This window comes from Indicator indicator, chromosome 7 (genome assembly GCF_027791375.1).
Source record: "Indicator indicator isolate 239-I01 chromosome 7, UM_Iind_1.1, whole genome shotgun sequence".
Taxonomy (NCBI): domain Eukaryota; kingdom Metazoa; phylum Chordata; class Aves; order Piciformes; family Indicatoridae; genus Indicator; species Indicator indicator.
The window spans coordinates 28,759,503-28,786,594 of record NC_072016.1 but is presented as its reverse complement, the minus strand read 5'-3'; the positions used below and the strand labels follow the sequence as shown (position 1 = coordinate 28,786,594).

At 38.4% G+C, this 27,092-nt stretch overlaps 1 protein-coding gene across 1 annotated transcript; it reads left to right on the top strand.

Annotated features, from left to right (window-relative positions):
* The first annotated feature begins 2,336 nt into the window (after window positions 1-2,336).
* Window positions 2,337-25,498, top strand: RHOBTB1 (Rho related BTB domain containing 1). The gene is made up of 9 exons (XM_054382376.1): window positions 2,337-2,528; window positions 2,862-2,965; window positions 16,086-16,271; window positions 18,005-18,954; window positions 19,369-19,487; window positions 22,259-22,409; window positions 23,359-23,447; window positions 24,785-24,890; window positions 25,329-25,498. Exons 1-9 carry the CDS (start codon window positions 2,337-2,339, stop codon window positions 25,496-25,498), a joined length of 2,067 nt encoding a protein of 688 aa, XP_054238351.1.
* Window positions 25,499-27,092: the final 1,594 nt, after the last annotated feature.

Sequence of the window (27,092 nt, the reverse complement as noted above, 5' to 3'; positions counted from 1 at the left end):
TCCTTAGCAGCTAAAACATCTGTGCTGACACAGCAGGTTGATATCACAAGGCCATTAGGGTTTACACATACACAGATTGCATTGGGTTGGAAGGGACTCTCAAAGGTTATCTTCTACAACCGCCCTGCAGTCAGCACGGACACCTCCAACTAGATCAGACTGCCGAGCACCACCATATCTTCTGACTTTGAATGTCTTCAGGGATGGGGACTCCACCACATCCCTGGGCAACCTATTCTAGTATTTTATGGTAAAGAACCTCCTGATGTCCAACCTAAATCTACCCTGCTCAAGTTTCAAACCATTGTCTCTCATCCTATCATCACAAGCCCTTCTAAACAGTCATTCCCTAGCCTTCCTGTAGGTCTCCTTCAGATACTGAAATGTAGTTAGAGAGCAAAGCTCTAGTTTTGCAAGTGTGTGCTTAGGAAGAAGTACTTCAGCATGAGGGGTGAGACTCTGGAATAGTTGCCCAGGGAGGTGGTAGATGCCTCCTCCCTGGGGGTGTTCAAGGCCAGGCTGGATGAGGCCTTGAGCAGTCAAGTCCAGTTGAGAGGTGTCTCTGCTGACAGTGGGGAGGTTGGAGTAGATGATCTCTATGGTCCCTTCCAGCCTAAGCCATTCTATGATACTTAATGCCAGGATGAAGAGCTTCTGGGCCTACATTTCAGTTTAGTGTAGGACAACTCTCTAAAACCTGTCCATACATGCTAGTCCATGCTGTAGCATTTCCAGAATCATTCAGTGTCTGTGAAAACTTAAGAGTATGACACAGCATAGCGGTGTACACAGTGGTGTAAACGCACCTTTGCACGTTGTTTTCTGTGTGGTCCCTAACTCTTCCCATCCACATTGTACAACAGATTGTAATTGTACCGTAGCCATTATACCTATTAGCATAATAGCTATTATTTATAACAATTTTAAATAAATGGCTTACATTAAGTTCTGACAGTGACTTTTGTTTCTTGGTTTGCATCACTTCAAATAATGAAAGAACGCTGTTTAAATTAGTGTTTGGCCAGTAATTACTAAATATACTTAAATCAGATCACAGTGCTCTTATAGTCAAAAATGAACACGGAAACAGCTTGTATTTATTATTTTTAAACATCCTGACAGTTAATATATAGTTTATATTTATGTGCAGATGAGATGAGAATATTAAAAAAGGGTATTAAAACAAATATTTATTTTTCTTTATCTTGTAGTACTTTCTTCTCAGGAAAAAGGACACCATCACTCCAGATGATGACCTGTGTTTTGTCAGTTAAATTGCTGTAGTTTTCCTTTTTGAAGTAATCATTAGGCAAGCCTTCCTGAACATATTTGTGCTTTTCATTTCCCCTTTTCTCCCTCCTTGATTACTATTCCCTGGAAGATAGCAGATTGCTCAAGAGACTGACAGACACTGGAAAACCAAAATCAGATATATCAAACTATGATCCCGTGTTCCTTTAGAGGAAAAGAACAGGCTGTGGTGAACATGCAATAGTTGGTTTTAGTTTTTCAAATATCCATTTTAGCATTGTATGCAGGCATTTGTTCAATATGTTGCCATATCATATTTAAGTAAACATTTTCAATAATAGCTTTTCATAAGGAGAGTATCTTAAAAATTTTTTCTCTTTGCTTTCCATTGTCATATGAAAAGAATTTGTGGGTATAGTTAAGTACGTTCACAAGTTCCTAATGGGCTGATTTTTTGTTTTCATTTTAGTGCATGATTTGTATAAACTTCTCCCTGGAAATTAGGTGTGTGTGATAGATGCAGGATATAATGGGAGTTGTGGTTTGTAGAGAATGGTCTCTGGAGTCATCTTACGTGTCGGTTTTATTGTGTGCATATAACGAAAACCATCTGTGTGGCTTGCTGCTAGAAATATTGTTTGGACAGCCCTCAATCAAATCCTGGATGGGCAAGATTACAGAAGGCAGGTTTATACTGGTACTCTTCAGGTTAAATCCACTGATGTCCTGTCTTTTCTCCTTGGCATAAAAAGTATTGGCAAGAGGTAAGTTTGTGCGAGCTGTCCTTGTTTCACCAAGATCTGTCTTCTGCAAACAGGCTTTTGTTTACAGAAACCAAAGAGAAAATAGCATGTGAACAGCATAAACCCACTGCAGTCAAAATAGTTGTGTATTTGCATAACTGTGCGGTGTTTAAAGGAAGACTTAGCTTACTTTGGGCCACTTTACTACAAGCTTTTTCTTAAGAGTTTGTCCTCTTGAGGCAGCTCTCAAGAAGTGGACTTAGAAGGCTCTGATTTTAAATAGCATTGATGTTGCACAGTAGTAGAAAAAAAATTTGACTGTCTTGTTACAGTTTTTGATAAATGGACACTGACATGGACTACGAAAGACCCAACGTTGAAACTATCAAGTGTGTGGTGGTTGGAGATAACGCAGTGGGAAAGACTCGTCTAATTTGTGCAAGAGCATGCAATACAACCTTGACTCAGTATCAGCTGCTGGCAACTCACGTACCAACTGTCTGGGCCATTGATCAGTACCGTGTCTGCCAAGAGGTAAGGTCTGCAGGTGTACCAAATAAGGAACACATGCTGTGAGTTTGTACTATTATTTATTGGCAAGCCTTCCTCTGTCAGGATGCAGCAATGAGCTCACAAGTGCTTTATGTACAACCTGTACAGCATCCATTGCATCTCCCCAGGTCTTTCATTCCAAAGTAATTTTTTCTATCAGACCTATTTTTAGGGAGATGCATATTCTGCTTGTTTCATAAAATACAGCATTTGCTGGAAACTGTATACACTTGATGTTCTGAACCTTATTATGGGACAAAATAGAAATGTACATGTTTGGTGGGAAAGAGAATGCTTTCTTGTCTTCCATTCTAGGTTCTTGAACGCTCAAGAGATGTTGTGGATGAAGTGAGTGTTTCTCTCAGGCTGTGGGATACGTTTGGGGACCATCACAAAGACAGGCGCTTTGCTTATGGAAGGTAAATGAATCTAAGCAAAATTTTAATACTTGTAGTAAAATTTTAGGGCAGAAAAAAATTGCAAATCTTAATTTTCAAAAGCAAGGATTTAAAAGTAATCAAGGGTATTCATATTTCTGCCTACTCTGGAGAAGATTGTGTTGCAAGGATTAAAAGTATATAAATATTTTTAAAGCAGCATAGTTTTACTACACTACATTTCCTTGAACAGCCTGCTAAGATCTGTCAACAACTGTCGTCCTATTTCACATTTTAAAGAACATGCCCCAAAATCAGATTGTAGTTTTACAGAACTGAACATTGGCAGTCCCTGCCCATAAAAGCGATATATGCTATAATTGCTAAGCAAGCAACTAAGAAGGAGAGATGTTGGGAAACATCACTCTTACCCAAAGAAATAATTATATGGTGAGAGCAGAACCAATTTCATGAAAGGTGAGCCTCTTTGGTGCTTTTTAACTTAAAGCTGAGGAAAGGAAAGATTTTTCTTCTATAAATACCAAGTGTCTGCTGGTGTATCACTTAAACCTGGAAATTCTAAAAACAAATTAAAAGGAATTTAATCTAATTTTCCCCAGCATGTATAATATAACATCACCATAATTTCAACAAGGGCTGAAGCCAGTGATAGTCTTTCTGGTTTGCTTAATGGTAATGAGATCTGGTCTTGTAGCAGTACAAACAGCAGAACAGCTGAGTAACAGGTATTTGAATACACATCTAATGAGAACAGATTACCTGTATTGGACAAATACTGAGATGAAAATGGATTTTGGACATATATCTTTATAACTGACATTTGAGTGAGGTCTCAATCCTCACATGTTTTTACACCTTCTTGAACTTTTCATGTCTACTTACTGGAGATGATCAAATTCCCTTAGAAGGAATTTTTTTTTTTTTTTTTGTGTGGGAATATCCTTTATTAGAATGTCTGTTGCAGCTCTGGATTTCATGTTCCTAAAATGTACTGTCTTACTGTTTTCTTTCTCTCTGTGCTTCCCAATGAAACAAATTACTTTGAAGGATGAGTTTTTGTGTTCTCTGCCCCTTGGAGCCACTGGAGAGAGTTCTGTTTGTTGAATCCATTAGTTAAATTTTCACTCTGTAAAACTCTGCATAGCGGTTTATACAAACTTTCCTTTGTATACAGCACTGCATTATTGTGTTTTCACAGTCATGAATTACTTTAAATTTTGTGTTGGGAACTAGAGCAGCAACACATCTGTGCTACACAATCTGTACCATTTGTGAATAAGCTTTGTAAGTGATGGATGTTTAAGGTAATATTGACCCTAATATTTAGAGCTACTTGAATGTATGAGTAGATATTGTTTTACTTGGTAGAATATGGAGCTTACTTTGATAAATATGGATATAACTTAGTGTTTCAGCTAACTGTTCCTCTTTGATGTAGCTTCCTGATACTCTGCAACAGATACTGTGTCACTGAGAAGATTACTAGAGATTAGGAGAACAAAATTGGGCATGTTCTGAACTCTGATCCCATGTTTACTGACAAGACGGGAGAGAAGGGAAACAGCATGCTTAGATTCTAATCCTTCGAACATCAAGGAGGATGTGAATAACTTTAGAGCTTGTGGGATTAAGCATATAACACAGTGCTTCATTTGTAATGTTAGCAGAGCTGAACCTGTGTAGAATCAGGTATGCTATACCCTGATTAACTTAAAGGCTATTCTAGAAACATGCGGTTCTGTTAGTGGTTTTCCTGCAAGTCTGTTAATGCAGGATGTAACTGCAAACTCTAAAGAAACTATTTTATAAATAAAAGTCCAGTTGTAAAATTTCCTATTTGTAAGCACTCATTAGGTTCTTCATTGTTTTGGAAAGTATTTGTTTTATTAAAACTCATCTGTTTAGTATTTTATCTATTTTAGTATTTTTAAAAGAGATTTCTATATTGAATATTCAAGTTTTACAGAATTAATTTTAAATCATCTCTGTAGAGTCACCTCATAGCTGAGTCAAGTCTTGCAGTACAGTGAAAGGCATATGTTTATGCCAAGCTGCTCAAGGCTACACCTACAAGTTCCCCATGTTTTTAATTGTCTAAAGGATTGTATAATAATATAACATTTTGCTGCCCTCAGAATTTTTATGTGTATGCCCCTTGTGCAGGGGAAGGCTTATTTCAATGAAACACTCATCCAGAACCACTAATTGTCCTAAATGTGGTGTGAGAAGACCATGCAGATCATTAATTCACCTGCTGCTGAGTGGAAAAGATTGTTCCATACAGTTCTACAAAATGTTACATAAATAGATTATGCTATAAATGACAAGGTGAAGAGTTAATAGGCCTTGCAGCAAAGATAATCCTTCTTAATTCTTTCTCTTTCATGGAACAGGTTGTTTAGGGAGGTAGTAGAAGCCCCATCCCTGGACGTTTTTAAGGCCAGGCTGGATATGGCTCTGGTCAACCTGATCTAGTGGAAGGTCTCCCTGCCCATGGCCAGGGGGATTGGAACCAGGTGATCCTTGGTGTCCCTTCCAACCCTGACAGTTCTGGGATTCTGCAAAACACAAAAGGAGACTGGCAAAAGGAATGTGAGAATGGAAGAGTTGATATTTCTACTGCCATCCCTGGCTGGAAGTATGGAGAGTGAGAGCCAGCTTGCATTCTGCTGTGTGGTGTTTAGTTTAATACTCACAATCCTCTGGGAACTTTGGGAAACAGTGCCTGACAGGTTAAGGGATGGAGGTGGATGTGTAGCTGGAGGGACTTGCAGAAGGGCTTGCTTCAGTTTTATAGCATTACGTGTTGGGTTTTTCCTTAAGTGTGTGCTTTAGTTTTGGAAGTATCCCATTCAGTTCAGCTTTGGCACTATGCGATGCCAGTCACTTCTTGATATTGTCCCACTGGGTTTGCTTTAATGCAAAATAGCTTCAAAATGCTGTGGAATGACAATGTCTTTGTTATGATTAGTGTATTGATTTCCAGCTCCTGGCCACCTCAGTGGTCTCAGTGTTACTGTATTCTCAAAGCCTGCAAATAATGTGGGAACTTCATATAAAGCTCAAGTTGTTATTACACACCAGTTTCCCCAGGAGACAAAAAAACTGTGTATAAAGACATGAAAACATCTGATTTTACATTTCAGCTTGTCAGGATTCGCTATCCTCTATCTTCCTGTCCAGTCTGGTTAGGCATGAGAGTGTCAGCATGTCATTGTGTTCAAACTAATTGTAAAAGCAAAGTGGAAAAAAGACTGGCTTGTATTTTTTTTTTTTAATCCTTTTTGTTTCTTTCAGGTTGAAATGCTTGACTACAACTTGATTTAATGTCCTGTGTATCCTGGTTTATACATGCAGCTCTAGTATGTGTAAACATGACTGCAAATCTGCAAAGAGTTAATTCAGTCCAAATCAAATATTTATTCTAAATACCATAGATGTAGTATGTCAGCTACTTCAGGCAGGATGGTGTGTTTACTTGCAACTTAAATATGAGCTGTGGACCAAACAAAATCTGTTCATACAGCATGGACAGAAAACATCTTTTTCCTCATGGCTTACAAATGTGAATGAACCTTGCTCTGAGACTGTTGACAGAGTCTCTTAAAATGTTTAGAGTATTTCCTCTGTTGTGAATGGATTTCACAAACCTTGTGGGTATTGTATGTACACAGAGGAACATATGCATTTGTCTTTTTCTGTGTGATTACAGTTCCCTTATCAGTTCTACGTAATGGAGTCTATAGAAATATACCTTCTGAGTGCTTCTGAAAAGGGTCCAAGAGAATAGGGGTTTATCACCGATAGTTGAAAACTTCCAGTAATCTAAGAGTTGTTTTGTTTTGCAGTTCTTAAAGGACAATGATGATGATGTTCATATAAAAAAAAAAAATCCAGATAGCCTTGATATAAAATGGTATTTGCATTCAGCAAATCCAGGGAGAGAACCTGGCTGCACAGTTACTTACTTTGCCTTCAGTTAGTGTCCTGTGTCACTCTCTGCCTGTGCCTAAGCTGAGAATAGACTAGCAGTGCCTCTCCTTTCTTTAGAGAAGATCCAAGGTTTCAGAAGTGCTTGAATGAAAGCTCCCACTTTCCTGTGTAGTCTTGTTATCATTGTTTTGATGTTACAATAATTATCCAACTTCCATGTGCCTTACAAGTCATTTACTCATGTGGGTTGGAGGGTATCAGAGATGTCTTCACAGCAGTAGTGCTTAACAGACACAAGACAGTCTTTAGCTTTGTTAGCCAAGGGTCAGCTGATGGGGAACCAAGTTGTTTTTGGATGCATCTCACCTTGACTGCTTCCTTTTGCTATATTTTACTGCCACAAAAAGTGATACACAGCATCTTCAAGTCATCTTCAAATACCAGAATCTGTGAGCCTCGCTGTCTACTTTAAAGTGGTTTATAAGCTATATTCAGGTTCTTCATCAAGCAATCCTGAAGAACTGCTATAAAAAAAAATTATTTGCTAGGATATTCTTTCTCTTTTGAGTTTGACTCAGGTAAGCCCCAAGAGACTCTAATAAGCAGGGAAGTTCACAGAGAGAGAAAGCTCTTGAGTAATTGTATTCTGTTACAGTGTATATATGCATTAGTATTTTTTTCTTTCATTACCTACATGAATATTTGGGGCTTTTTCATGCAGTCAATGGGCAAATATATACTTTATATACTAAACCAGTGAAACTAATGCAGACCTATTTCTCTGCATCCCATGGTGGTGCCATATTTGGAGTAGAAAGAGGATGCTATACAAGTGCTGTTGGGAGTCTTCATCCTTTCAGTAGTTATGTGCCAAATGACTGGTGGTCAGGTCTGAGTCTCATCTTGTATTTATAATCTATCTGTAATAGAGAATAGACCTCTAGTGCTTTAAGCCTTCCCTGAATGGATTGAAAAAGAATGTATCAAATGTTACTTCTGGTATTGCATAATACTCTGTTGTTACTTGCACACCATAGTCTTTGGCTGGATGGAAAGAGGACATTTGGGCTCTCTCCAGCAGTGCAATATCAAAATATTTTGGAAATGCTAAACCTGGAAAGTGACTTTCCATCAAAATCTTGATCTTAGTGAAGTATTTGTCTGAATAGGTGCTAGGTAAATTTCTTAAGCTGCTTTCTACTCTGGGGGTCTCAGGATCTCAGTCTAGATTTCCTCATACATACACCAGAATATGGAAACCACTCTGCACAACAAAATACATCTATATTATAATGGAGTTCTTTAAGTGAAATCACTTAAAATGCCAGTTAAAATTTCTGGACTTTTTAATAAAAAAAAGAGGGGGAGAGATTGATTTTGGTGATGGCCCGAGGAAAACAGAAAATATGGAAGTCTGTATTTTCTCCTCAGAGAAAAAGATGCTTGTAGCTTCGGTTAATGTTCAGTTTTATGTCTTCTGTGACTTCAGAAGTCACTCTCATAGTGACTTCTTTTGGATGCAAAACACCCTATCATTCTGCCATTTCTTCTGGATTTTTACCTGCTTCTTTTGAGACTTCCTGTCTGTTCTTCATCAGTACTTACAAGGAATCATGTTCTTACTGAATTATGGAACCTTGCTTTGGATCTTTCTTTTTCCTGTCTTTTTTGACTCTTTTCTGTCCTTATATCCCTCCTCTCCTTGAAATAATTTCTTTTTTTTCTATTTCTTTTTTTCATGTTCCTTCAAATGATGTTCTTTTAAGCTCGATGTTTTTCTGATTGCTCATTGGTTCCCAGGTTTTTTAGAGAATGGGGCCAGGAGTAAAGAAAGGATTTGTCACTTCTGTCATTTATTCTTTTGCAGTGCCTTTGAAAGTTAATTTTGGTCTTTATAGAGACAGCATATAGTTCTCCTCTGTAAGCTGCATCCTTACTATAATGGCAAATCAACTCCAAAAGCCCACCTTTCCCTATGTTTCTGGTTTTTCTGTTGTTTCTCAGTTTATTTCTCATTAATTTTATTTTTTCATGTCTCAGAAATATGCAGAATATTTCAATATTTTAGTCTCAATTAACTAACTCTAGAATTCTCTTTATAATAGAATTTTTATTCCTGTGTTAGAAATTCTGAGATCTCAGCTCCAGGGAAGGGAAAAAAGGCCTGTATTGGTATGTTATGGTGGATGTGTATACTGCAAACATACCTGATTCCAAAGAGAGTTTTACTAAGTCTACTGGCAAAATGTAGCCTAGAATCATGCTAAGGTACCTTACAGGAATCCTGTTTCAACTGCAAAGCTGTGTGTAGAATTTTTCAGAAGTAAATACTGAAGCAGAGTTATGGGTGAATTTAGTTCTGATAACCATCAATAAAATGAACCAAACTCAAATTTCTGTAAGCAGTCCTTTAAATTAAAAGTAAAATTGTTTTCCTTGTGTTACTTAGTTCCATATGACTTTGCCATTCTTTTTAGCACTATTATTGGTCAGGTGCTTGTACACTAAGGGTAGCTCTTATGCAGTTCTGCAGTGGAAAATGAAATATTTTTATCATTCTTTGTGATAGCAAAACATTTTTGTCACTCTCTGTAAATGCACCACTGTTTTCCCATGAGTACCTTGAAGGAAATAGAAGAGATTTAGAAATGCCTAACATTTAAGAATGATGTATTTGTAAGAAATGTATGGGAAAACTCTTTCCACTTTTGAAGCACAGTCTTGAAATATGCAGTTTTCTTAAACATAGCTTTATCTTTTTTTTATTACTATTGTTTCCTACTAAAGATGATGTTACAGATCTGCATGCTACTCACCACAAAATCTGAATATATTTCAGGGCATTTTGACAGTTTCGCACATTACAGCAGTACTTAAGAAGCTTCACTGCTCTCGGTAAAGTATAGAACTAATTGATTCTCCTGCTCACATCCAGGGCACTGCATGGTCTTGCCCTGCCTTACCTGGATATCTTCAGTTCTTCACATGCCAGGCACTTTCTGCGTTTTAATTTTTATAGCTTCTCATCTCTTGAGTGTGTGCACATTAAGTTCTGTGTCTTCAGGTCATTTTGTTATGCTGATCAATCACTTAATGACTTTCTTCTCATTTCATGTGATGGCTGCAACTGCATTTACTAAAAACTGTGTCCACTTAAAACATTATCAGCCTTGCTTATCTGCACAATTTTTTAAAAATTTTTTTAGCTTAGCAAGATGCATGCATGAAAAATGTTGTATAACTGAGTGAATCTCTTCAAAATGTATCTAGATTGACATGGTGATATATCAGGGCTTTGCTCAGCCATAAATGAGATTTGCAGTTCTTAGATGGCCTGAACCTACTGTTTTTGTGACTTTGGGAGCTGGGATTTATGCTCAGGCTGCTGCCCTACATAGTCTTCCAAGTGGTTGAAGGATTATGCAGGTCTTGGTCTCCAGTGCGATAAGTTCAGCTGTGATGCAGGTCTCTGAGGAATCTTGGGAAAATTATGGAAAATGTGCAGGGAAAAATAATGAAGGAAGAAAGAGAAAAAGCAAACCAACTTTATATTGCTAAATAAATGTCTAAGGATTAGCTGTTCTGGTAAAGTCAGGAGAGTCTAACAATTTGGATGAACTTCTACCAGATTGTTTGCTCTGTAAAATAGCCTAATAGCCTCATTTACCTCAACCTTACTTCTGAGAAAAGCTACTGTCTGAGAATAGGAAGAAATAACGACTCTAATAGGAGAAATCTACTGTTGGTTTTGGTGTGGTGGTTTTTTTTTTCCCTCCCTTCCAAGTCTATTCTTGCAAGTTTAATTTGATTAAATATGTGCAACAGACTTCATGTCAACCAAAATATAATTTGTCTGTCCTCAAACTGATTCTGTCAGGCTTAACTCTTGTGTGTCTCATTTAGCTCTCAAACAAATTATGTACTTCTAATTCTAGACAGGTGAGAAGATAGCACAGCAATACAGTTCACTCTTCCTCCTTTTCCTCTTTTCCATTCCCTGCACTGATTTCTAGAAGAGACATATCTTTTAACATTTTGTTATTCACAGCTTTATTTCTTCCTCTTTATGAACCTAACAGTACTATTCCATGATACCACTTACACATGACCAGCAATTCTTGCATGCAGCAGTTTTTCCCAGTAGCTTATGAATTATAAACTAGAGGGAACAACTTCTTCCTAGGTAATGCAGCGTCTATGTTTCAGAAGGCACTCTGTTTTTTTAAAGAGACATAAAGCCATGTTAGCATATCTGCAGCCAGCATTACAGTTTATAGCTCTAGATTCAGACTATGAAACATAAAAACTCACTTGCCATGGAATATATGAGCTATCATTTAATATTGCTGTTTCCCCGTAAGAACATTAGTGAAGATGGAAAATATATAGGAGCTTCTCCTTAAGAGGTAGATCAGTGATGTCATATGTAGGTACAACTGCAGTGCAGCTTGTTACACCAGCTCTGGAACACATACAGCATGTAAGCAGCCAAGTCTTTCAGAATCTGTCCCAAACCAATGTTACACAAACCAGCCCCAGTTAGAAAACATTAACTTCTCTCCTGCTTTTGACAGCTCCAGCAGAAAAACTTGTTACATAGGTAATATACTGGTTTTCTCCCCCACTTGACAAGATTCTCAGTTGTAGTGATTGCAGAGCAACTTCTAGGTGGTTACAATAGTTAATCTGTAGCTTTACTGCTAAAGCTGGAGGTTGATATTTTAATGTTGTCTTGTCTTTATCAGTGCTATACTGCTTGCCTTTCAGCAGTGACTTGGATTGCTCTCTACATCTGATGCAGTTCATAACACACCCTAGGAGCACAGTGTGGCAGCACACTGTGTGCTGATTCCTGCCAGAGATTTGGCTGTCGAGAGTTTCCCTTCTTTCTCTGAACGCTGAAAAGGGATAATGGTTTCCATCAAAAGTTCTTATCCAATATCCAAGTTTGGGAAAATATTGTTGAACTGGGGACTGATCTGCTGCCTGCTGGAGAGCAGTGAAAGGGAAAAGGACCTGGGGGTCCTAGTGGATGGAAGGGTGACCATGAGCCAGCAATGGGCTATTGTAGCCAAGAAGGCCAATGGTATGCTGGGTTGTATTAGAAGGGGTGTGGTCAGTAGGTCAAGAGAGGTTCTTCTCCCTCTCTACTCTGCCCTGGTGAGGCCACATCTGGAATATTGTGTCCAGTTCTGGGCCCCTCAGTGCAAGAAGGACAGGGAACTGATTGAAAGAGTCCAGTGCAGAGCCACAAAGATGATTAAGGGAGTGGAACATCTTCCTTACGAGGAGAGACTGAGGAGCTGGGGCTCTTCAGTTTAGAGAAGAGGAGACTAAGGGGTGACTTCATTCATATTTATAAATATTCCTGTTTATAAAGGGTGAGTGCCAAGAGGATGGAGCCAGGCTCTTCTTGGCAATGCTCAAGGACAGGATAAGGGGCAATGGGTGGAAGCTGAGGCATAGGAAGTTCCATGGAAATAGGGGAAAGAATTATTTCACTGCGAGGGTGACAGAACACTGGAACAGGCTGCCCAGGGAGGTTGTGGAGTCTCCCTCTCCGGAGATATTAAAGACCTGCCTGGATGAGTTCCTGCATGACCTGCTGTAGGTGATCTTGCTCTGGCAGGGGAGTTGGATGGGATGATCTCTCAAGGTCCCTTCCAGGCCCTAGCATTCTGTGAATGCACTGAGGTAAAACCTACATTAAGTAGATGTGTTGCTTGAAATGGCAGTGAGGTTAGTTCTTTAGCCACAGGAGGCTCCATAACTATGTTTAGATGAAGCTGGGCTTACTTAAGATGTATAGAGTTTCTCTACAGCTGAGAGAATCTGCTCATCTTTTCCACCTGCCAAGCCTCATACATATACATTGTCTTCTTCCCTGTTTGGAGTCCCAGTGAGTAGAAAGAAACCTGTTTTCTTATGTTCTTGATGTAGTGTTTCAGGTTGATCACCCACTAGAGCAAGTCACACAAATTATGGGTATGTTCAGTTGTTTCAAATAATAAGAGTAGATGATTCACAATTTCTTTTAATAAACCTATAAAAAGCAGAATGTGAAAATAAATCAGTTATGCATTTCCAACATGTACCACCGAATCTATAAGAAAATCTGTTGAATGTCCAAGCTACTATTTCACTTTGAGGTACTTGTAATTGCTCTCTTTGTTCCTTGTGATACTTGACTATCAAGCACTAGTATTTGCAGTAAGGGTAATCATTTGCTTTAATTGTATTTAACAAAAGGGGATGTACACAGTGCCTTATGTATTGCCCATATCATTTGGATGGTGCTCTAGGAGGAATGTGATGGAGAAGTTCTAAACAACTTTCTGGTGACTATGGAAATGTCACGAAATTTATTTTTAGAAAAAAAAACCAGAATGTACTTATTAAGTTGCTGCAGAAAGAGGAAAGCAGAAGTAAACTTGATTCATCCTTTCTCATTCTTCAAGTAATCAAACCACACAAAAATGGGAATAAATTAATTTTTTCCATCCTATCTTTTTATGTTCCCTGAGAATCTTAAAATAACACATAGTAAATTTTTAATGTTTGGGAAATATTAATAACATTCTTTTAACTTGACAGGTTCTGGTATTTATGAAAAAATGTCAAACTAAACTTTATACTGAGGTGTTAGCAGGTTGTAAATGCCTTTTGACATGAAAAGGAATTATAAGTATTTTAATTAAAGTTTCTAAAGGACAGTTTTCTCCAAATGTTCACAGTTCTATGTAGACAGTTAATCATCTTTATATATTACTGTCTCCAGTTTGTACTAATAGTACAAATCATGGTTATGGCTTGGATGAAAACTTAATTTATTATGATAAGGTGGATATATTTTGTGAACTAGCAGATTCAGCTGTGGTGCTGGGTCAGCCTGTGAACTCTCTCGCTACCCAGTGATTTCCCATCTGTCCTGTTTATGGCACAGGACCAGTTTTTTCCTCCCTGTTCAGTACAGAATTCTCAGGATATTCATATGGGGACGTCTAGGTTTTGATGCAGGCAAAATGTTTTACCTCTTAATTCTGTTTTTCACTTTGTTTAGAAGATGGAAATGTCCTGTTAGTACATTGCTATGTGTGTTGTGAGTTACAGGTAGATAAACCAGCTTTCCCCAGCTCAGTTTTATGGCTGCCCAGGAAAGGTTAGAGGTGATGAACTGTTCAAGAACCACATGTATCTCTGTGGCAAAACTCGGAGACTTCTTTGGCAAGGGCTGTAGTGCATGCCAGGACTATTCTGGGTCCAGTCTATGCCTCTCCTTTCCAAGGAAACAGACTATCACTGGTGCTTCCTAGAAGCCTGCCCAGCACTGATCTTCAGCAGCAGCAGCACCCTGGGGGAGCTGTTTGCACCTCCTGCCTGTGAACCCCTGGTGGAGCTATGTTTCTATTTGGTTTTCTGAGAGGTGTGATGTGTGTCTTGTGGTTTGTTGTCAGGAGGGCTGGATACTCGTGACTGCAATTACTTGGCTTAGTTATCAAGTTCTGAAGGACACAAGACAGTCTGTCTCTCTAGGATGCTTAGTTATAGTCAGGAGCAGCCAGCCAGGGAACACTTGCCTTTCTGGCTGTCCTGATGATCCTGAATTAAACGACTGACCAGATTACAATTTGTGTAACACAACTGTTTTTTTATCTTAGCTGTGCATTGGTTTCTCCTTTCCTGGAGCTAAGTGAATGTCTGCTGGGGCCTAGATTTTGCTCTTACATGACCCTTGAATGAAGCAAGTTTGAGTTTAAAGGGCGTTTGCCTTAGTTATGTGCAAGACCAGTGTATTAGCTGCTTACCACTTTGTGATTTAGTAGATAACTCCAGTTTGAAAAAGCCTTGATTCTAGATATGACAGATATGTTACAGTTTATATAAGATAGAAACTTGGAGCAGGATCATTTCTCATGCATTAAATTTTATGCTCACAGCAGTACCTGCACTGTATGTAGCTATCTTTAGAAATAGTCTTGCTGGATATATCTGTACTGGCAGTGAAATGTAGAAAGCAGCAGTACTGAGGAGGTATTTCATTAAGACATGAATGCTACGATTCACTGCTGCTGCTCTATACATTACACAAACTTCAGACACAACAGATTTGTGCTAAAGAACAGTAGTTGTGAGATAGACATGGTGTTGCTGAGTTTATCCTGCTGACAATTCTGTAGCAATAAGCTGCCACCTCTAAATGTCCCTTCCTCTTAGTTTTTCGTAAGAATTTAAATTCAACTTGTTTTCTTTTGTTTTATCTTCTCCCATGAGAAGCTGAGAGCTTGAAACATCCCATCCCAGTTTATAAATAATGAAATTGCCTCAAATTAGGAATGCCCGGAGACAAGTATTCAAGTATTTCTCTGCTTTAGGGAGCTAGCTCTGACAAGAGTTAGGTAGGGGTTTACTGGATGAACTGTCAACTTCAATTCTCATACTAACAATTTATAAAGCAAGTCTATTTAGTGATGTACTTTTTGTTTCACTAAAATCTTTAAAAACCTGCAAATACTGTCATATTTCCTCTGAATTAAGCCACTGTCCTGTTCTATACTTTCTTGATCTTACTTATATTGTGGTGTTTATTTTTGCTTATATTATAGAAGTGGTCAGTCTGCAATAATTTGCCTTTTTAACAGGTTAGTTATTAAAGATGTTAGAGAAGTGCTGTGCAAAGTGCATGGCAAAGAAGAGCACCCCAGTATTTAAAATGGTGCAGTAAAGATATTTCTCCGTGACAAGTTCAGAAGGAATCTGTGTCTGCCTGTGTAGCTGTTCTGAAGTTTTGCATAACTCCTGTCCAATTCCTAAGCACCAGTGATCTTTGAATTGTAATTTAGGTGTTCAGTCAGCAGAACTATTTCTTGAGCAATGACAGCCTGTGAATAACTGTAGTGTAAAAGCAGAGAGTGGCAAGCCCTACCTCTCTTCTCAGTGCTCTGTACATGCAGGGATCCTCTCTTGGCATGGAGGGAGGGGCAGTGCTTCCTAGGTGTGTGGCTTTGTGTCCCCATGCTTCTGTGGCCAGATGTGTAGCTTCTACCAAAACACCGCACGAAAAACTTGTATTCTGGCATCTGGGTGTCAGTACATTTTTCAAACTATAGAATGGAGTAGCTTTAGGATGGAGTGATGAAAATAGGTGAAGCTGCAGCAGAAATGCATATTTGTCAGGTTTTAATTGGATATTTTCTTATTGCCTTTCTAGGTCTGATGTAGTTGTTCTGTGCTTTTCAATTGCTAATCCTAATTCACTGAATCATGTGAAAACAATGTGGTATCAAGAAATCAAGCACTTCTGTCCTCGCACACCTGTCATTCTGGTGGGCTGCCAACTAGATCTCCGTTATGCAGATCTTGAGGCTGTTAACAGAGCCAGACGCCCTTTGGCAAGGTAAAGTTTAAACAAAAATAAAAACTAAAAAAAAAAAAAAAACCAAACACCTTGGTAATCGGCTTTCAAAAGAGAAACGGTAGAGCTTCATCTCTTCTATTATTTTTTTGTTGTTAATTAAGAATCTATGTACTATCTTTATAACTCTGTTGTCTGAGTGTGAGTTAGTTCTTTAACGCATACACACACACACAGACAGACACACAGACAGACACACATGCAGGTATTGTTTCGCACAATCATTTTGCACATTGGACATCTGAACTGGTTTGGGTGCCTGAACACTATGATAATATAGAGATAATATTGATCACCAGGAGTTTTCATGTGTGTCCTTTTGATCTGAACACATGTATCACATCCTACCCTGTCACTACTGTCAGGTACTGTTTGAAACTGACAGATCCTACTCAAGTTTTGTTAATACTCTTTTTTTTTTTTTTTTTTAAAGTAATCCTACATCATGACAGAAAATAAAGTGGTTGCAAATTAATTTTTGCAAAATTCTGAGATTAAAAAAGAGTTTGAGGTCATTATGGATAAACCTTTTTTTTTCCTAGTTCAGAAAACAAGCATTCGCATGTTTGGCCAAAACAGTCCCACAGTTACCTGCTCACTTCTCATTTCCTCCTTTTATGTGAATTTGAATGAGACCAGATTTATGGAAATAGTATCCATGCCTGTGTAATTAAAGGCTCTATTGTAACAGATTTCCATAAAGTGCTGGAATTACTGTTTCACGGGCTCTTAGAAATTGCATTGCATTCCATTTGACTCAGCAAGAAGATTTTCATAGGTTTGTTTGTTTCTTAAGTTGTGTGAGTGGGGTGGGCTTTTTTGTTGAAGGAAATGTTTTTTCAAAACTTCTTCTGCCCTAATCCTTTCTGATTTCACCAGTCTGAATCAGTATTCTGCCTGTCTAGCACAGACTTCTGCCACCTGATCTGATTATTATCTGGCAACTACAGCAAGCTGTTGTCTGGAGTGTGTTTTAATCTGTGCCAGCTTGTGTCTGTCCAATATGGCATTCTCAGAGAACACACTGTTGGATCATGTCTTCTGGTGAAATAACTTTTTTGTTGGCAAAATGGATTCTAGCCCAGACTTTTTTTTTCTGGTTTGTTTACCCTAGAGCTGCTCTGGAAATTCATGATTTCCCACATAATGCTTCTACAGCCAAAATGCAGGCCTAGCTCCTGAAGTGTGTGTTCAGTTATGATTTTGGCATAGGCTGCTATGATTTACTTAAAAAAGCATAAGCTTAAGAAATACTTCTCATTTCATTTTTAGCTATATTTGTGGTATTTCTATGTCCTGGGAATTTCCGTTTGAGTTTAAATGATGAATACAAAGAAAGATACTGACAAAATACCTGAGTTGAAGAGGACACTAGGAGGTTTCTCAGGCATCTCATCGACTTCTTTTACAGCAAATTTCTCTTGAACAGAGAGAAGGCTTGCTTCATTTTGTGCAAATGATTTCTAGATAATTTAAGTAACATTGCAAAGAAACTGTCAAACTTAATCAAAATTATGTTTATGTGTTATTCTAAAACTCTCTGGTGTCATGACTTCCAAAGGGCTTTGTGAGCTTATTTTTATGTTCTGTTTCATCTGAATGACAGTTATCTCAGAATTGTTGCAAAGACTTTTTGTATAATTCCTTGCATCCTGGAGAAAATTCATGATGATTGTTGTGTTTGAGAAGGTTGTTTTCTGTTTGTTTAATCTTAGGCCAATAAAAAGAGGAGACATTTTGCCACCAGAAAGAGGCAGAGAGGTTGCCAAGGAACTTGGGATACCATACTATGAAACCAGTGTATTTGACCAGTTTGGGATTAAAGATGTGTTTGACAATGCAATTAGAGCTGCCCTGATCTCCAGAAGGCACCTGCAGTTCTGGAAATCCCACTTGAAGAAGGTCCAAAAACCTTTGCTTCAGGCTCCATTCCTACCTCCAAAAGCTCCTCCTCCCGTTATCAAAATTCCTGAGTGTCCTGTACCAAGCATGAATGAAGCTGGATATTTATTGGACAGCCCACTGTGTGCAGATGTTATGTTTGTTCTCCAGGAGCAGGACCATATTTTTGCTCACAAGATATACCTAGCTACCTCCTCTTCTAAGTTTTACGACCTTTTCTCAGTGGAATGTGGGGACAGTCCAGACTTGGATGAAAATAAAAACAAGGATGTTCTGACAAATCACCTTGACACAACTAGTGACAGTGATGAGATACCCTTGAAAGCTGCTGATGTTAAAATCCCCCCACCAGAAAGTACTGACTCTTTAAACATGCTAGAGCCTGAACTTGGTGAAACAAATTCTGTATCAAGATCTCTGTCATCATGGGGTAAGGGGATTGCTAGTGTGCATAAAGAAATGCAAGTGAATCCTGTCTCCAATAGGATGTGTCCTGTAACTGTGGTAAAAATGGATTCATCTGTGCAGGCTGGACCTTTTAAAACTGTTTTGCAGTTCTTATACACAGGACAACTGGATGAAAATGAAAAAGATCTCACAAGACTGGCTCAGATTGCTGAAATCTTGGAAGTATTTGATTTGCGAATGATGGTGGAGAATATTATGAATAAAGAAGCCTTCATGAATCAAGAGATTACTAAAGCATTTCATGTCAGGAAAGCTAATAGGATAAAAGAGTGCCTTTGCAAAGGGACATTTTCTGGTGAGTAAATACATGCTTTAACAGGAAAAGCACTAATTCTGCTCTCGCTCACATTCCTGTCACTTCAGAGACTTCAACAACTGTAACATCTTACATTGTTCTGAGAGGAGGGATGAGCTCAAATTGTGTTACTTGAGGGCAACTGTTCCAACCTGGGATTCTGCAGTATAGTTTCAAACACAAAAGCTTTTAAATAAGTAACCCCATTTTCCATGGTGCTGAGCATCTGATGTCTACTTTTTAAGTAAGGCCTTTTATTTTACTGTGTAAAACACTAGAATTCTCTTCAGAGTGGGGGCTGTGGGAAGTGGCAAAGTCCTTGCTTAGCAATGTACAAGTGAAACGTACGTTCTTGAGACAGTTTGACTTTAAATGCAAACTTGCAGTGTGCCTGTTCCTTTGTTCCCATGGCAGATGTTACATTTAAATTGGATGACGGAACCATAAATGCCCACAAGCCACTGCTGATTTGTAGCTGTGAATGGATGTCAGCTATGTTTGGAGGATCATTTATTGAAAGCTTGAACAGTGAGGTATTTGTCCATTTTTGTCCATTGTGCTTATAACATCTGATGGATTTAGGATGATGGCAAGCATCATTCTGTATCTATTTGTGGGGTTGCAATAATCCCTGGGATGATTGTGCTTCTCTATTCTTCTCTTGCAGACCTGGGATGCTTTTCTTCTTATGGCATTAAATTAGGAAGTTAGGATGCCTAGGAGGAGAACGTATTTTTGAAGCCATGAGGCTTCCTCCAATGCTAGAACGTGTGTTTAAACTATTAAGGGGCAGAGCAGGCAGAGAATTAAACAGGGATTTGTACATTTCTTTAATATGTTTTAAAGTTGTGTGAATATATATGTCAGAAGCATTGCAAAGAATTCTTGGGTCAGGGGTATTGTTGAAAGAATTAAAGGGAGGAAAGGGTCCATAGTGTTACACTAGAAAAGGGAGCTGGCTTCACAGTACTTCAGTAAAAACTAAGCTGAAATTTTCTAGTGCATCTGCTTGTCCTTTTGAGAAAAGCAAGTGTGAAGTACACTATAAAAGATTTCAATGCTTTGAATTAAGATTTTGCAGCACAAGCCTTGTTACTTTCAGATGCCTTTGCAGACTGTGTTTCAAGTTCTAAATGCTCTGCTAATACTGGAAGATTGTGTTCTACTTAGATTTATTTTTTTCTAGCTTCTTCTAATACAGCTGTAAATATAATTCCTTTCCCAGAGGCATGCTCAACAAGTGGTTCATTAAAAATACATAGTTTGGTTCTAGTAAGCAACATTTGACAGTGAAATGTCAAAGTATACATTTATTTTCTACCAGCCTATTTTAAATGATTAACTTAACAGTCTTAGCTCATCTTTCCAGTTTAAAATAGCTTCAATTTTGTAGAGTTGAAAGCATTCAGTAAAGCTTTTGGAAGTTTTAAAATATAGATAGATATGAACTGAATTGTTACCTCTGACTGGCTCACCGAAAAATCAAACCATCCATTTTTCACTTGGTTTTATTATGTATTTGAAACACGTTTTCTTAAACTCATTCACTGAATTTTACTGCTCTCTGCACCAGCTAAAATGTATTTAAAAGGAGTTTCACAACTAGTTCCTCTTACTTGGAGAACTGAGATAGTTCACAGAGTGGCTGATACCTGTAAGCGGGTTCATACTTTGCACTCTAAAATCTGGGTCTGAATCTCACCCATCCAAGCAGAGCTGAAAGATTCACAAGCCCCTGAGGTTAACAACCCACTTTGTGATAATGGTTAACCCTCATCTAGCAAGAAGTACATGGTGACTGCCTGCAAGAAGTCAGATTGAGTTGCATGTCCACTAGCTTCTTATCATGACTTTGTTTTTCTGCTCTGAAAGTTTTGGGTTGGGTTTTTTTGTTTTTTGTTTTTTTTTTTAATGCAAGTTCTTCACAATACCACAATGCATTCTGAAGTTTCATCATCTGTTGAGTTATGAAGATGGACATAGAAGTGTTGAAGCGAGTCCAGAGGAGTGCCACAAACATGACCCAAGGGCTGGAACATCTCTCCTGTGAGGATAGGCTGAGATAACTGGGGTTCTTCAGCCTAGAGAAGAGAAGACTCCAGGAGGACCTAAGCTTCCTTCCAATACCTAAAGGGATCCTATAGGAAGGCTGGAGAGGGACTTTTCATAAGGGTGTCTAGCAATAATGAAAAAAGGGAATGGTTTTAAGCTGAGGGAGAGTACGTTTAGACTGGATCTTAGGAAGAAATTCTTCAGTACGAGGGTGGTGAGATGATGGAATAGGTTGCAATGGGAGGTTGTGGATGCCTCCTCCTTGGGGGTGTTCAAGGCCAGGTTGTATGAGGCTTTGAGCATCCAAGTCTAGTTGAGAGGTATCCATGGCCATGGTGGGGAGGTTGGAGTAGATGATCTCTGAGAATCCTTCCAACCTAAGCCATTCTAGGATTCTACATACACAATAAACTGCTGATTAACTAGTCTAGGTATTGGAAGCAGACTTATCTGTCACAACCTTGCACTCTGCAAAAAAATCAATTTCACCTTGTTCTTTGGAGGGCTCGTAGTGTGCAAATTGTAGTTGAGATGCTGTAGTGATAGGTTATAATGAGGCCTTTGAACTTTTTCCTGTTAGGCTTCCTTACAGTGAAATGGAGTTGGGGTTGTGCTGGTGAGAAATTAGATAGCTTTTATCCTAGTCTTGGTAGTTTCATTATATGCTGATTACACTGATTACATGTGTGGCAGAAATTATTTACATTTTCTTTGACTCAGTTTTCTTCAGTTCTCAGTCCTGTCCCAACCATCATTTACTTGGATAATTTAATTATTTATAGACAGATTGAGGGAGGTGGGGGTTTTGTTATCTTTTTGTTTCTGTTGTTCTCAGAATCTTCAGAATATCCCTTTGCCAAGAGGAGATTGGTAGACTTCTTGAGGAATGCAGTCTAAGGCAGTTTGGCATGTGAAGGGTTCAGTGGCTTTTATGTATTGCATAGAACTGTCCGCTTGCACACTAGAAAGCATTGAACAAATTCACTATTTAGAAAGCATTGAACAAATTCACTGTTTGACAAGGAACCAATTCCAGGAACTCAGTACCAAATTGCTTGTGTGTAAACTGGCAAGGAATAAGTTTGGAGCATTGCTGTTAACTGTTTTCTTGAACTCTAATGGGAAATCCATGTTTTGAAAAATATTTTCCCTATATTTCTAAAATGGCTTGAAAAGACATAGTCTGGCAAAGCGACAGAAGTGAAATATGGCCTTAATTATTAGAGTTTCTTCTTTTAAATCTCTTTTCCAGGTAGTTCTTCCCAACATAAACAAGACTTCCATGCAAGCGGTTTTAGATTACTTGTATACCAAGCAACTGTCCTCCAGTCAGGAACTGGACACACTTGAGTTAATTGCTTTGGCAAATAGGTTTTGCCTTCCTCACCTGGTTGCGCTAGCAGGTAACAATTTGTGGCCTTGTCTAATGCAGTGTCTTTTGTAATAGCTGCAACATGTTTTGATGGTTTTTAGTTTTGTGCTAAACCAGCTCACAACACTGAAGTATTCTGTGCTTTAAATACAGAAAGAACAAACCTTGTCTTTACCATTGATGTTCATTTCATTTAGTTCTTGTTAAAAATTTTTTGAGTCCAAAGGCTACCACCAACAGCCAGACCCAAAAAAATCAAATCAGCTGACAACATTTCTCAAGAAACACTCAAACTTCTAAGATATTTGTGATTCTAGGAAGGGGTTAAGGAGACTCTTGAACCAAAGTGACTTTTGGGGGAACTAGTTAGCTTTCATCTGAATTCTAGGAACAGCTAATCTGAGAAACTGACAAGGGCCTGAAGTGAACTTTTCTCTATTAGTGCTGTGGATATACTTATTAATAAATTCACAATACAATGAGAAGTATGCTGTTGCTTAAAAACTTCACTGTTGCTTTTATATTGTCTAAAAGAGAGAGCTGATCCATATTTCTAATTTTTGTTGAATATTGCACCCATCCATTCTGCCAGAAAGAGGCTGGTGGTTTCTGAACTTTGCCCTTCTATAGATGGGTATTAATTGCAGGTTTTATTTCTGCAAGAAAGTGATAAGAATTATGTGTGAAACCAGAAATAAGTAGTTTGGGTTGGGGCAAAGGGTCAAATCTACATGTGAACTGGACTCCACTGGAGCAAGACGGTTTATACCTGTGATGTAGACTCTCCAGCCACAACTCTAAACGCCAGAATTTGACTTCACCAAATCTGAAGCTGCTCAGGATGTCTGGGTGAATGTGCCACTTACCTAATGCTAGAATTAACACTAGGAGAAGGGGCAACGTGCCTCCTTGGTTCTGTTACTTGTGGATGATCTGACCTTTGCCTGTTTCCCTGAGTAATGATTTTTCTCCTCAAACAGAACAGCATGCAGTACAAGAGCTGACCAAAGCCTCCATGAGCGGTGTTGCAATAGATGGAGAAGTTCTATCTTATCTGGAACTGGCTCAGGTCAGTGAACACTCCTTTTTAAAGAGGTTATGGCCAGCTGCAGGACTTGGTTTTAGCACCTGACTGGTTCTGATTCATCTAAGTGGCTTGACATCCATAGGTTTGAGAGTGACTGACAACAGAATTTAGTTTTCTATTGTGAAGATATTTATTTATATAGATGCTTCTTCTTTTATTTAATCTGGGAAGTGCTGTCTTTCCACTTAAATATATAAGTTTTTCTTGATTGTGGAGCTTTCAAGCACTATGTTCTCATGGTCATGTTTCAGTAATGTGAAATGTGGTGTAACGAAGCTGTTCAGCTTTGTGGTGTTGACTGATTCTTGGGTTCCTTTCAATTCAGTATTTTTAGATGTATTTAGACCTGTATTGCAAAAGGTAATTTTTTTTGTATAGACTTGATGTAGACTTGACATTTAGGCTGGCTATTCAGAGCCAGATATCTCATCAAATCCTACTACTTCAAGTTCAAACACATTTGAATATTTCTTGAGTCTCAGAAACCATGAAAAGAGAGCTCCAGATCACAGTTAAACTGCATACCACTGTTCTCTAAAAGGAGTGCTACAGCAGTCTCCCAAATAGAGCAGTATGAGACATAACATTTTTTAAGCTGATTTATTTTTGACTTCACACTACTGATAAGTCTGGCTGCAGCTTGGCCTGGAGTCTAGAGTTTAAGTAGCACTGAAATACAGCATAAGTGGCCATCATGCAAGATTTCCTGCAGCTGCTTTCAAGTCCCTGTCTTGCTTTTCAAGTCCTACAATGCTGTTGCAAAACCAGACCCGAGTCCCTTCCACGAAAAAGCAATTCACTTAATTTCAGTTTTTCTTTCCTTTTTTCCCCTGCTGTTAGAATATCATCTGTGCCCAGTGCCTACAGGAATATGATGTGTTTCTAACCCGAGAAGATCACAGTAGATGGTCTGAATACCAGAACAGATACAGATGCAAGATTTTGTATTGAGCTTTCAGTAATGCTTGAATTCTGTCAGCAAGCATAGTTTTCCAGGAAGTTACTTCAGAGCAGGGTTTGCAGTAACAGATAGCAATATATGACTGGTGCAATCATATCAGAATGCAGTTTGCCAGCTGCTGTGCATGCTAAACACCTATTTATGAGCCTTTTGGGCCACTGGTTGTTCCAGCAGAATTGTGCAATAAGGTCTAGGGCATCTAGAAGCTACCTCAGCCTCAAAAAGCTCCCCTGTATGCTTGTGAGAGTACTGCCAAATACAATCAACTGGGGATCATTCTGGCTTTAGTTGTTGTTTGGGGCTGCAAAATGAATAATAACTTCAGGAAATAAAATAAGCCCTTTCTTTTCCTTTACAGTTTCACAACGCTAACCAGCTGGCAGCTTGGTGCTTGCACTACATTTGCACCAATTACAACAGCGTTTGCTCCAAATTTCGCAAGGAAATCAAAGCTAAGTCTTCAGGTATGGGCAACTTTCCTGCCCAGTTTTCATGAGGTTTCCCTTTTGTTCTCTCTGGTTGATTAAACATGAAGGCAAAGATGAGCTAAGGTAGCTAAGCCATGAGATTGAACTTCTTTGCTATCTCAAGTAGCTGATTCCTGGGCAAGCGGTGTGGTCTATACCTATTTCCGTGATGACAAAAGAAACAGAGCTATTTTCAGGTTAAACAATGAAAAACAGGCTTTGCGAAGTGCTTGTGTTTTAACACTCTTTGGTGGACTAAGGCCCTGAGTGCAACTTCTTCCTGTAAGGCATACGCGGAAAGTGGGGGAATCCTTGATAGGCCACCTAGCATAGAGTCTGGATAAATGATAAGTGACATAGTTTTTTGGAGGCATTTCTGGGATTTGTGTATCTTATTGGCTTGTTTGGGGGCTTCTTGATTTTCTTTTTAATCAGATAATCAAGAATATTTTGAGAGACATCGCTGGCCGCCTGTGTGGTATTTAAAAGAAGAAGATCACTACCAGCGAGTTAAAAAAGAAAGAGAAAAAGAAGATGTTGCACTGAATAAACACCATTCAAAGCGGAAGTGGTGCTTCTGGAATTCCTCTGCTGTAGTTGCCTGAACAAAGTAAAGAAGTGGAAATCCATGGCCGATGTCAGAAATTACTCTTATTGTTAGAAACAAAGATGTAGTTCAGGTTTTCAGGAAACTTTGTTCCGAGTGTGCATTTATTATTGCTAGGGTCAAAAGCACAAGCTCACTAAAAGTGAGCCTGGAACAGGTCCTTGAAGTTATATACATATTTTTGTCTAGTAAGCAGATAAGCATCTACCATTATTGCATTTCTTTTTATACAAAAGAAAAAAAAAATCCAGCATTAATATTTCAAACTCCAATTGGGAAATATTTTTATACTGTGGTATATTTTTTTCAGATGAAATTCTGGGTACCTTTTTATTTTACAGACCACAAAATAACCATGTAGCAGCTTTATAATTAGATTTTAACTATTTTTACTCTGCGAGTGCAGTGAAATAGACAATCTTCAGTCATAAGAGACAGCTTTTAGAGTATCTCATAAAAAGTCATCTAAGGAAAAAAAAAATCTAGTTGCATAGTATAGATTGTCTTTTTTAAACTAAGTACTGTGCACTGGTAATATAATTAGATGATTATTTCCCCTTCCTAAAATAAAGGGTTAGAATAAGATCAAATAACTGCAAGATACAGAGTGCTCGATCTTTGCTCAGCTGAGTAATAGACAGTATAATTACCTGTTCAACTGCAGGCAAATGTATTTCTAATATTTGCCATGTAAGTGCAAATAATCATGACTATGTGGGCCATGTGAAATCTAGTTATTCTAAGTATTCAGAGGTTTTATATGTCTAGATCAAAGACAATATTTCTAAAATCATTTAGAAGGGCTTATTAATTTATATCCTTATACAAGTATGGATCTGAATACAAAAAGCAGTTACGCTGCTTGCATTTGTATTACTGCATGGCAGTTACCTTCTTCTGTGAGATCTTAACCATGCAGCCATTCCTCATGCTGAATTCCTTTTTGCTTCACTGCAAGGGCTGCAAAAACAAGTAGGAGCTGTCTAGCGTTACAGCATTTTGTAAATGAGGAAGGGTCTTCACACACAAGATCACTTAATTTTGATCAAAATTGTTTTAAAGATTTTCCCAGGTAAAACTCAGAATGTTAGATTATTTTTAAGTGTTTCTCCTGGAAGTAGGTATTCCCAGAAAGCTGAGGGCAAAATGATGGCAAAGGCAGGAATTTTGCACAAGTAGTGCAAGAAAAAAATTGGAAAGCCTCCAGTGTTTTCAAGTAGCCTGTGTGTTTGTCTTTTTATCAGCCATTACTCTAAACCTGCAGTGTTTCACTAGACAACATAAGGATGAGAGCATTTTTTTGTTTTGAAGACCAAAACTGAAGTGTAAACTGTAGGACTTAACACATGCAATCCTGTACTGTCTCAGGCAGAATTCTGTAACCAAGGTAGTACTGTGTGCTAGGTTCATTAATACTGTTTCGTGCTGGCAGCTCAGCATACAATGTGAAAAACTGTTTGATTGTTTGTTTGTTTGTTTGTGTTTTTCTTTACTGTATTCAGATGCAAGGTAGTACAGTCAAACCCCTGCACTGTAGGAAAGGCTTTGGACTGAAAGCCATATACACTTCTACATATTTGCATTCTGAATGG